The sequence below is a fragment of the Nymphaea colorata genome, chromosome 8, assembly GCF_008831285.2.
Source record: "Nymphaea colorata isolate Beijing-Zhang1983 chromosome 8, ASM883128v2, whole genome shotgun sequence".
Taxonomy (NCBI): Eukaryota; Viridiplantae; Streptophyta; class Magnoliopsida; order Nymphaeales; family Nymphaeaceae; genus Nymphaea; species Nymphaea colorata.
In genome coordinates, this window is record NC_045145.1 from 7,462,175 (window position 1) to 7,473,166 (window position 10,992).

The 10,992-nt window shown below is 37.5% G+C and overlaps 1 protein-coding gene across 1 annotated transcript; it reads left to right on the top strand.

Annotated features, from left to right (window-relative positions):
- Positions 1 to 1,313: 1,313 nt before the first annotated feature.
- On the top strand, positions 1,314 to 3,097 carry LOC116259407 (uncharacterized). Its single transcript, XM_031637204.2, has 2 exons — positions 1,314 to 1,727; positions 2,663 to 3,097. Exons 1-2 carry the CDS (start codon positions 1,472 to 1,474, stop codon positions 2,953 to 2,955), a joined length of 549 nt encoding a protein of 182 aa, XP_031493064.1. The 5' UTR covers positions 1,314 to 1,471; the 3' UTR covers positions 2,956 to 3,097.
- Positions 3,098 to 10,992: the final 7,895 nt, after the last annotated feature.

The following is a 10,992-nucleotide window of genomic DNA, read 5'->3' on the forward strand; positions in this document are numbered from 1 at the left end:
TTGGTCCTATAATACTGCAATTCGAATTTGAAAAAGATCTTTTCTCTATAGTTTTCTTTGAAACATAATGTATACGTGCTGCAACAGGAGTTTATGCATGTTGCAGCGGGCGACTTTGAATTTATAGCCGGCATTTATTCTAAAGCCTTTGCGTCTCCAGGCGTCCCCAAACGTCAGGGTTGGATGTCCCAACACATGAACAGAGGTACAACCTTTCCCGCCATTTCTTACCAGCAGGGAAAGGCAAGTGGGGGTTATTCTGCAGTAAACTCTTCTGAAAGTGTACAAAAGCTTAAAACTCTCTACTCTTCAAAGGAAAATCAGTTTCAGCTCAGAGGCATGAAGAGAAAATAATTCTATCACTGCTATAGAATCAATATTTTGTATCAATTTCTCAAGAAAGGGTATATCAGAGGGCATAATCTTATGTTTATAAAGGGTAATTAACGTAATTAGGTTTATTGTATGTATGACCCTTCCAGATATTTATCTTGTACGCTATAAATAAGCTCGATTATATGAAATAAAGTGAGCTCAAATTCTCTCATGTCAGCAATTTCCTTGTTCTGCTTTGTTTACTTCTGTTTCTCTAGTGTTCGATTCTGTGTTACAATTCTTCAACGATATTTTGTGTCATTGCTCAAAAACTGCCTCCTTCGACCAAAAATTTATTATAGGCTATCAATTCAGTTGGTTGTGAGAAACTCTCTTTGTTACCCAGATTCAGTCCATTATACTCTTATTCCAGATGTCTTGTGTCCAAGTGTGTGTGTGCGTGTGTGTGTGTGTGTGTTTGAGAGAGAGAGAGAGAGAGAGAGAGCAGAACATATGAACGCAACATTACTAAAGGACCCCTAACCAGAGGTTATGGGATGACATCCATAAAGAAGTACCGAAGGCCCTAGTACAAAACCGATCTAGGTACCGAGAATACCATCTGAACAAAAACCTACATACATATATATATATATATATATATATATATATATATATATATATATATATATATATATATATATATATATATATATATATATATATATCGAGAGAGAGAGAGAGAGAGAGAGAGAGAGTGAAAGGGCATGCACATCAACTTAGGTTTATTGGAGTCTAGCAAGGCGCAAAAATTGTGGTAGCTAGAATGATGTAGCAATCCAGACCTAACCTTCTGTCATGTTCTAGATAACACGTCGAAGGAACTTTGTTGTTCAAGAGCTTGCTCAATTTTCAAGACAACATCCACAAAGCTTTATAAGATTCTATCTCTCTCTGACTTGTAAATGCCAACCAATTTAACTGTTCCACCAAATGTAGTTTCCTATTCTACAAGAAAGACCTCGGCCAATAATTAGGAGATCTCTCTCTCTCTCTCTCTCTCTCTCACGCTCTCATATCTAAATGCCCCCATCTCTCTCCCTCTCCCCCAAGTATCTAAATACCCCGACTGTATTGTTGTTGCGGTGCAGCAAAAATGAGAATGACGATGTTGAACACATATGGACTCAGAATTGCCCCTGCACTCTTTCTTCTTGCTGTACTCATAACAAGAGCGCCTGTGATATCCACGGCTGCACGAGAGGATGATTGGATCATGATTGATACTGCGTCACAGCGTGCCAATCTTGCAATATTGGCAGGATACGGTGAGGAAAAGCTCTCTTCTGTGCTGGTCACTGGATCCGTTCTATGCGACCCTTGCAAGGGCTTCAATGGAGAATCCGTTTCAGGTCTCTCTCTCTCTCTCTCTCTCTCTCTATATATATATATATATATATATATATATATATATATATATATATATATATATATATATATATAATGATTGAACCATCACCCAACCATATAAACAAAGGATATATAGTGAGAATAAAACAAGAAGAAAAATGTGTGAACTAATACTAAATCACAAAAATATTAATAATTTTCTTTTCTTTGCTTTTCTCTTAATCGTTATTGGACGGCCCAGTATAGATTACTGAGTGACTCCAAAAAACTATAGTTACTGTTCAATTTTTCTATATATATATATATATATATAGTGGTTGAATATGCACGGAAATGCTGTTAAATGAGTTTAGCATGTTGAAGTTGCATTTGAAACGCATATAATTGGCATCACCATATTACGTAAATGCAATGTCGGTTTATGGATGACTTCGTTGTTCCTCTACAGCAAGTCTCTTCTTCGAGTCCTTCAACCCTAGATAAACTATCATCTTGAGCTTCACCAAGCGCGCAAAGCTTCATCTTTCTTCTGCTTGAGCTGTCCATACTCAGCCCTTGGTCACCCGTATTACTTCTATCATATTTGCTTCATCTTTGTCTTCCAGGGTGCTCAATTTGAAGAGATTGAAGAATCTGCATTTCACAATTCATTGGCATGTGTTTCCTTAAGAGCTTAAATTAAGCTATATTAAGGTCAATCTTATACGTGGTTCGTTAGGAGCTCAAATTAAGCTACATTAAGGTCAATATTAACACATAAACGTACCGAATTAACATGCCCCAGCTGCCATAAGGTTATTCAAACTGAGGGCATGACTTGGGCCATCCTCACTTTTACAAATATTTCACACAGAAAAGGAAAAACAAGATGAAGTTTAATCTTTTACATAGTTAATTTCAGGTTCACATCTAATGCACTTCAATTAATTATTAACAGGAGCCAAGGTCATTATAGGGTGCAGAAGAGGAAGGAAGACAGTAAGAACTGAGGGACTGACCGACGAGTGGGGCGGGTTCACCATTGAACTGCCCTCTGAGATTCATGCATGGCCCATGCTGGAGGCATCATGCAAAGTCAGGTTTCTCCAAATGCCGCAGATCAACTCCTCATGCTATCCAGGGTACCATATAGACCCAACATCCATGAGAGAGTTGTCCAATAGTAACGGCTCGCGAGTTTACGATATGGGCATTGTATGGATCAGGAACTTGGCGGGTTGCAGCTTGTAGATGTATAACTGCATGGGCGCCTTGGGGTCGACCAACTGGTTGATTAATTAGCAAGCATGTATAAGATCAGGAGTGGAGCCGCTGGGCACTTTAATGTTTCTCTACTCATATATTAACATTTTAAAATATTTGTTTTGTTATACGCATGCTGTCCCTTTGAATATAGACGTCAGTCACTAAGTGCCCCTCTAAATTTTTTTTCTGTAAGATCGGACCTCAACAAATAGCCTATAGCAATGCAACCTTATTTTCAGCATAAGAACCAAACAATGTTGATCATGTATCACAAGGTTTTTTCTAAGATTAATCCCTTTCTTTACATTTACCATGAGGTCCATCAATCAAAATATATTTATAGGCCAACTAATTAGGATAAAACATCCTTTTCTATTACTAACCCGCCAAATTAGTTGGTCTATAGGCTATACATATCCATCAAGTTAGTTGGGCGGATATATGGTATGGACTCATCAAATTGTTTGGAAAAGAAGGGAGGTACGTTAACGGAGGAGAGAGAAAAACATGTTCTTTTAGTACGGTGCATATATATATATATATATCAAAATATTTGGTCGTCAATATTATTATCCGTACCTAGATTAGTGAGTACATATTTATTCCCCTTGAGCCCGACACAACATTTGACATGATCACCTGTACAATGCTTCTAACTTTCGGTTAATTAGTTAGTTGAATACGGGTGATAAAAAGCGTACGCTTCAAGAAGACCGCAAGACAAGGAAGCAATTGTCAACAGCTTTTAAGAAAAGCAATCTTATATAAAGACTAATAACTACGTTTAAAAAACTTGTGAGAAATACAATTTATGGTTAAGGGAAGACCATAACAGCATCATGCCAGTACAAAATCAAACGAAGATGACTGCAAAAGTGCCACAGTATGAGGAAAATTAAACGATCACTTGGTTGCACGCTTCACCGTCATTATGTAAACTTCCCCACCGCTGATGCCACCATAAATAATGTCATTACATTAACTACTAATCCGTCATTAAATTAAGTATGTATTCACACCATACATGATCAGCAACTGTCACCACCACCACCATTATCAGCTATCAAGTCATGCCTCGTCAAAAGAAAAGAAAAGCACTGCCAAGTATAATTTCGTGGTTGTAATTCAAAAAGCAAATGTGGAAGATATTAACAGCAACTTGAGCATCAGCAACCAAAGGAAGCTAAGAAAAATTTAACGAGAGCCACACCCCACTAAGTATTTGATTTGGCCATGCTCCTCCAATGTTGTTCATCCTCACTTTTTGTACCGGTTTAATTGAACTAATTAGCAAGATAAGCAACTCAAGCTAATCAAGGGTTCAACTCAAGCTAATCAAGGGTTCAGCTCTCTTTCATCTATGGAGAAACATAACTTGCTCATTGTAAGCGATTAAAGCCGAAAACAAACATAAGCACGTAGGGCCAGAGCCAGGGTAGGGCTCGCATGGGTCTGGCCCCACTTCAATTTCTTTTTTAAAAAAATTACATGTAAAATTTACTTATTCTATATAAAAACTTTGAAAAATAATATTTCGGCCCTAATCAAAATAAAAAAAAAAAAAAATTTGACCGTTGTCACGAAAAATTTCCAACTCATCCCCTATAAGCATGGTAAAAGACAACCCTATACATATATATATATATATATAATGACGAAACCATGCATTCGTATCATGAGAAAGAAAAAAAAAAAACAAAAACAAAAACCGGCAAGAGATTAATGATCAAAACCTTTTGGTAAACTTGAGGTCCTCTACCAGGGGAGACTTGGATAAAAGAGAATATATATATATATATATATATATATATATATATTAGGAACTATTGTGCAAAACCATTTGGCCGGTGACGAGGACATGTGTGGCCTAACAAATAATTTAAATTTTCTAAAACCAAAATGACAACCATTTCAAATTAAGGTACATGTTATCACTAGAAGAAATCTTTAAAAATCTGTAACACCAATGCTGTCTTCAGATCGAAGCTAGTGAGCTCTTGACGCATAAAGAGCGTCGACGAAATTGTAGCGTTACTTAAGCTTCGACAAATGTAGTTACGTCGTTGATATTGAATGTGTCAGAAACGTTTCCTCTTCGCATGCATGCTTCAAGAGGATCATTGAACGATGGTTCTAGATGACAGGTCATTGGTGTCCGCTGGGCAACCAGCTGAGAAAATGGGGTCGACAGTTACCAAAATGGATGGGTCATGTCACCAACATTGATAACGATGGTCACTATTGGGCCGTTGGTGATGATGGAAATGGAGGAGATGAGTCCCTTAAGAGAAGGAAAGGCAAATGTCAAATGAGGTTCACGTCAATACTCGTAAGGGATGGCACACAGTTCGGTTTGATTGGAGGCCGTTGATGATGAAAAAACTGGTGTCAAAAAACTGGTTGGGCAGTTGCCCACATCAGACCCTTAATTTTTCATTATTTTTATATTAAAGTCTTTTAATATTTATTTTGTAAGTGCTCTTTCATCTTCCAAATAAGGAAATACATGAATTAGTATCATTCCAATTTGTTTTTTTTCATTCCGCCAGTGATTGGAGGGGATATCTTTCCTCCTTGTGCAAAGGTTGTAGGTGGTGGTGTAATAAAAGACGAACAGCAAAGGGTAATGTCTGCGTCCATCAGTTTTCTCGGAGCTCTTTAGCGAGTGCTGCAACCATGCCTGATCGTCAATTAGGGGTTCTCACTCCCACAATGGCTTTCTTGTCTTTTTTTTAGAGATACTGATGTAAACCTTTTTTGAGAGATTAAGAACATGTGAAGGAGTAAGGGATATTTTGGTAATTTAAAAAACACTTTTTATATTTTATATTTTTATTTTTGTCATTGGCAAAAAAGTTTTTCAATGCACGAAAATTCATGCACCATCAAAATCTTTTTCCGTACAAACGTGAAAATATACACTCAAGTTGAAGTGAAAAGGAGAAAAAAAAAGAGTTAAAGAGTAGTTTCAACTTTTCACTTTTTTCGTAACCCCTTGTTTTTGTACCTTTAAAAACTTCATGTTGATAATAAATACCCCTTGGCACAATTTGATGCACATAAGCAGTGGACCAGGCTCATATATGCCATGACAAGACACTGATGCTGGCCTCTACAAAGTCCAGCGATCAGGGATTTCAACGACTCCTTCGACCTGAAACTAGCTCTGGCAATTTCAGTCATTCATTGAAAAATGACCGTCGTTCAGCCGGTTGTCATCAATGGGATTGTTACATAAGCAGGCATATGCTTTTGGGTGGAGGTGTTGGAAGCCTGGAAGGGAAGGAAATGTCTGATGAAGCCTTCATTAAATGAGCCTTTGGCCCTCACTATTGACGACAATGAAGCAAGTCATGCAACGGGCTAGAAAACATTAATTTGGTTGATAGAAAAGGAGAAATCGATGGAGGAGCCGGATATCTTCCCTAATTTAGTTAGTGCCCCAAATATTCCAAAACACTATTCTTTGTCTGTTAAGTCCAAAAATGTTGAATAAATGGTGGTGTCTCCTCCTCCGGGTTTTGGGTATCCTTCTCTCGTGACTCCTTTGGAAGTGGAAGTAGGAGGAGAGGTAGATGAATCCAATAAAGTTGGGAAGAGTCGGTAAGTAGTAGGCATGGTAGAGCGAAGTCAACAAGAGACATAGGCACATATCGTAGAGAAAAACAGAGAATGAAGAAGGAAGCTATGGCTCTACCGTCTACTGATAAAGGGTCAGAAAAGTTGGAAGGGACTGCGTGTGTTTCGGGGATTCCTTGGAAGCTGCTATAAATGAGGAGGATCAAGATGAAGAGCTGGAGACAGATCTTCCTTCTAGATCTGGTTGCATGGAAGGGGATATGCCCTGTTCTTGAAGTATTTTTTATCTCTGCTCTCCCCTTTAAATTTTACATGAAAGATATGTGAAAACTTAAATAGCAAAAAAAAACAGAGGAAGCGTGGAGAGAAGAACTTAATTTCATTGATTCCTTTGAGCAATATATATAGTACAAGGAAACGTTATCGCTTACAAATTTTTGGTATACAAGATCATGATAACACTAAAATTCTATCTTGATCCATTAACCACCGCAAATGTAGTCTGTGTAACAGATCTTGATAAAAGATCTGATCCTTTTTTTCTCGACACTCCCCCTCATACTGAGGCGTACAAATTTTTGATGCCCAATTTGGATAGCAAATGTTTGAATGCCTCATTGCCTAATGGTTTGGTAAAGAGATCTGCTAGCTGCTCTTTGCTTCTGATGTAACATGTTCTGATTTCACCTTGACTGATTTTTTCTCGTACCACATGATAATATCTATGTCAATATGTTTGGTGCGCTTATGAAAAACTGGATTGACTGCAATATGTATTGCAGCCTGATTATCACAATATAAATTTGCTGGTTGTGAGTGTTGAATGCCTAAGTCAGATAATATATATTTTAGCCATGTCACTTCACAAACAGCATTTGCCATTGCTCGGTATTCTACCTCAGTAGAAGAGCGAGACATAGTGGATTGTTTCTTTGTTTTCTATGATACTAAAGATGCTCCAAGAAGGACACAATAGCCAATGACAGATCTTCATGTTTCATGACAAGCAGCCCAATCTGAATCACAAAAAACACTTACTTGAAAATTGTTTTCTTTGCCCAATAGAATGCCCTGTCCTGGATTCATTTTAATAAATTTGACAAGTCTCAAAGCAGCTTGAAAATGTGATTCCTTCGGTGTATGCATGAAGTGACTTAGTACATGAACAACAAACTGTATATATGGTCTCATGATACTCAAATAAATAAGATGTCCAACTAGTCTTCTATATTTTGTTGGATCTTTCATTTCTTTACTCTGAGTAGTATCTAAACCATTCTTTTGTTCCATGAGAATTTCCACTGGCTTTGCGCCCAGTAGTCCGATCTCGTTTATAATCTTGAGTGCATAATTTTGTTGTGAGACATATATTCCTTTGGATGACCGAGCAATTTCTAGTCCCAAAAAATATTTAAGAATACCAAGGTCTTTCATGCATAATTTTTGACACAAGAAAGACTTAAATTTTTTAATAGAATCCTCCATATTACCGGCAATAATCAAGTCATCCACATATACTAGAACAACAAAAAAAAACGTCTCCTTGTTTAAGAGTAAATAGTGTGTGATCAGTCTTGGATTGTATAATCCAAATTCTTCAAGTGCCACAGATAACTTGTGAAACCAATTTCTTGGAGATTGCTTCAGACCGTAGAGAGATTTGTGAAGCTTGCATACTAAGTTCTCCCCCTTATAGTCGTATCCTTGCGGCACTTGCATATACACTTCCTCAAGCATATCTCCATGAAGAAAGACATTATGTACATCCATTTGATATAATAACCAACCTTTTGCAACGGCAACTAAAAGAAGGGTGCGAAATGTTACCATTTTGGCTATGGGTGCAAATGTTTCATTGTAATTTAGTCCCTCTTTCTGTGAGAACACTTTTGCTACTAGACAAGCCTTGTATCATTCGATGGATCCATTTGACCGAAATTTTACTTTGTATATCCATTTGCAAGCTATGGGTTAGATACCTTTTGGTAGAGTAGTCAAGGTCCATGTTTTATTGTCCCGTAATGCAGTAATTTCTAAGTCCATTGCATCTTGCCACTCTTTAATTTTACTTGCCTCTTCATCGGATTATGGTTCAGAAATGAAGGCTATAGAGGCTAAAAAAAGGAGTGTTTAGAAGAGAAACGATGGAAAGAAGTAAACTTGGAAAGGGGATACCTTGTGCCTTTTACAAGACTTGCCATTGAGTTGCCGTTGACCAAGACTTGGTTTGGTTACACGGTTTCACTATTGATGTTTTGGGGTTCAGGCAAGAGTATATCATGAGTTGAAACAAGCGTCTCACTACTTTCAGACATGTTTGTGTCTTCATTAGGTTCAGGCATAGGTGATGCTTCATTGTCAAACAACGCTTCTCCCAAGAGGCCAAGCATACTTTCTTGGGTTATTGGCATAGGCAAAACAATCGATCTTTCTTCTTCCTTGACTTGGTTGAATGGAAAAATATTTTCATAGAAAACAACATCCCGAATGGTGAAAACTCTCTTGTTTTCTAAATCATAAACCTTGTATGCCTTCTGGCCTTCAGGATAACCAATAAAGATGCACTTATGTGCTCTAGTGTCAAATTTCCCTTTGTTGTGGTTGTTGTTGGTAGCATAGCAAAGAGAGCCAAAGACACATAAATGTTCAAAGGCCAGTTTTTTTTGAAATAATTTTTCAAATGGAGCTATGCCTCCCAAAGTAGGTGTAGGAGTACGATTAATAAGATAGGTGGTGGTTAAAACACATTCGCCCCAAAACTGAATTGGTAAATTTGCTTCAAAACGAAGGGCCCTTGCTACTTCAAGAAGATGACAATGTTTGCGTTCTACCACTCCATTTTGTTGTGGTGTGGCGACACAACTATGTTGGTGAATGGTACCTTGTTGATTGAAAAAGGCTTGCATTTCAGGAGAAAAAAACTCGGTACCATTATCAGATCTCACATTTTTAATGGTGACACCAAATTGATTTTTTATTAAGGCAAAAAAATTTTTCATAAGACATAATGTTTCATGTTTGTGTCTCATTAAAAAAATCCACGTGACGCAAGTGTAATCATCCACAATACTCAGAAAATAATGTGCTCCAGTGAGAGTTGACTGTGAATATGGACCCCAAATGTAGCAATGAATTAATTCAAAAGGCTTCTCAGTAGAAATATCACTTAAATCAAATTTCAAACATGTTTGTTTTGCTCGATGACAAGCATCACAACAAATATCTTTATTCAAGTAGCAATTCAACCCTCAATAAGAATTAACTAACCTAAGTCGAGAAGGTGAAAGATGACCAAACCGCCTATGCCATAGGTCTTGAGATGAAGTTACGACAAAGCATTTTGTAGGTGACGCCAATGATTTGAATTCATATAGTCCTCCTCTTTCTTCAGCCTGACCAATCGTTGTCCTCGATGCCAGGTCCTGCAATACACAATGTGTGGGAAAAAAAGGTTGCTGAGCAGTTTAGTGTCTTGGTTAGTTGACTAACTAATAACAAATTTACTTTGAAGGATGGAACACACAAGGTATTGTCAAGAGTAAAAGATGACAAGTGAACGTCACCGGTTTGATGAACAGAGATTACATTCCCATTTGGAAGGTTTATGGGTGTATGACAAGTTTTCATATTTTGGAGGATTGAGTTGTCAGCACAAATATGTCGACTTGCTCCGGAATCTATAATGCAAGTTTTACAATTGGGATTACATGAAGAGATATTACCTACGAAGTTGATTGAGGCAGTTTGATCTTTAACAAGTGACAAGAGTTTCTAGTACTCATCCATAGTGAAAGAGGGCACAACTCTCATGTTACCTTGACTACCATTACCAACACCATTGATAGTATGGAGATCAGCCACTTTTTGATTTTGTGTTACAGCTACAACCATGGAAGACTTGAAATTGGGGTTATAAAGTCATGCTCTAGAGGATAGCCGATTAGCTTATAACAATTTTCTTTTATATGACCTGTACCATGACAGTAGCTGCACATGGGCCTGCTCTGACGTCCTCCATTATTTCGTTTAAACATGAAGGATTGATCATGGGCTTCCGTCTTCCTACTATAATTGCGAGTGATGGCTATAGCAGCCTCAGAAATGAGATGACGTGAATCTTGCCTCACGTTGTTTTTCTTCCTGAAGAACTAAAGCATAAACTTTATTAATCTTAGGCAAGGATCAAGCAGTAAGATTTGACCATGAATTGCTCCATAAAGTCATTTAGCCCCATCAAGAATTGGATTACTCGTTGTCGTTGAATATGATCTGAGTAAATTCTCATAGCACCACATGAACAAGATGATACGGGAGAATAAGAGTTAAGTTCATCCCATAACACCTTGATTTTTGTGTAGTACATAGTAACTGATAGAGTCTCTTGTTGAAGTCGACATATAGAACTCTGCAGTTGATATATTCTTGGTGCTAAACTCTGAGTAA

Coding starts and splice junctions, on each gene's coding strand:
- LOC116259407 (XM_031637204.2), top strand. CDS start 1,472: ATGAGAATGACGATGTTGAACACATATGGACTCAGAATTGCCCCTGCA. Junction 1,728..2,662: donor CAATGGAGAATCCGTTTCAG/GTCTCTCTCTCT, acceptor AATTATTAACAG/GAGCCAAGGTCATTATAGGG.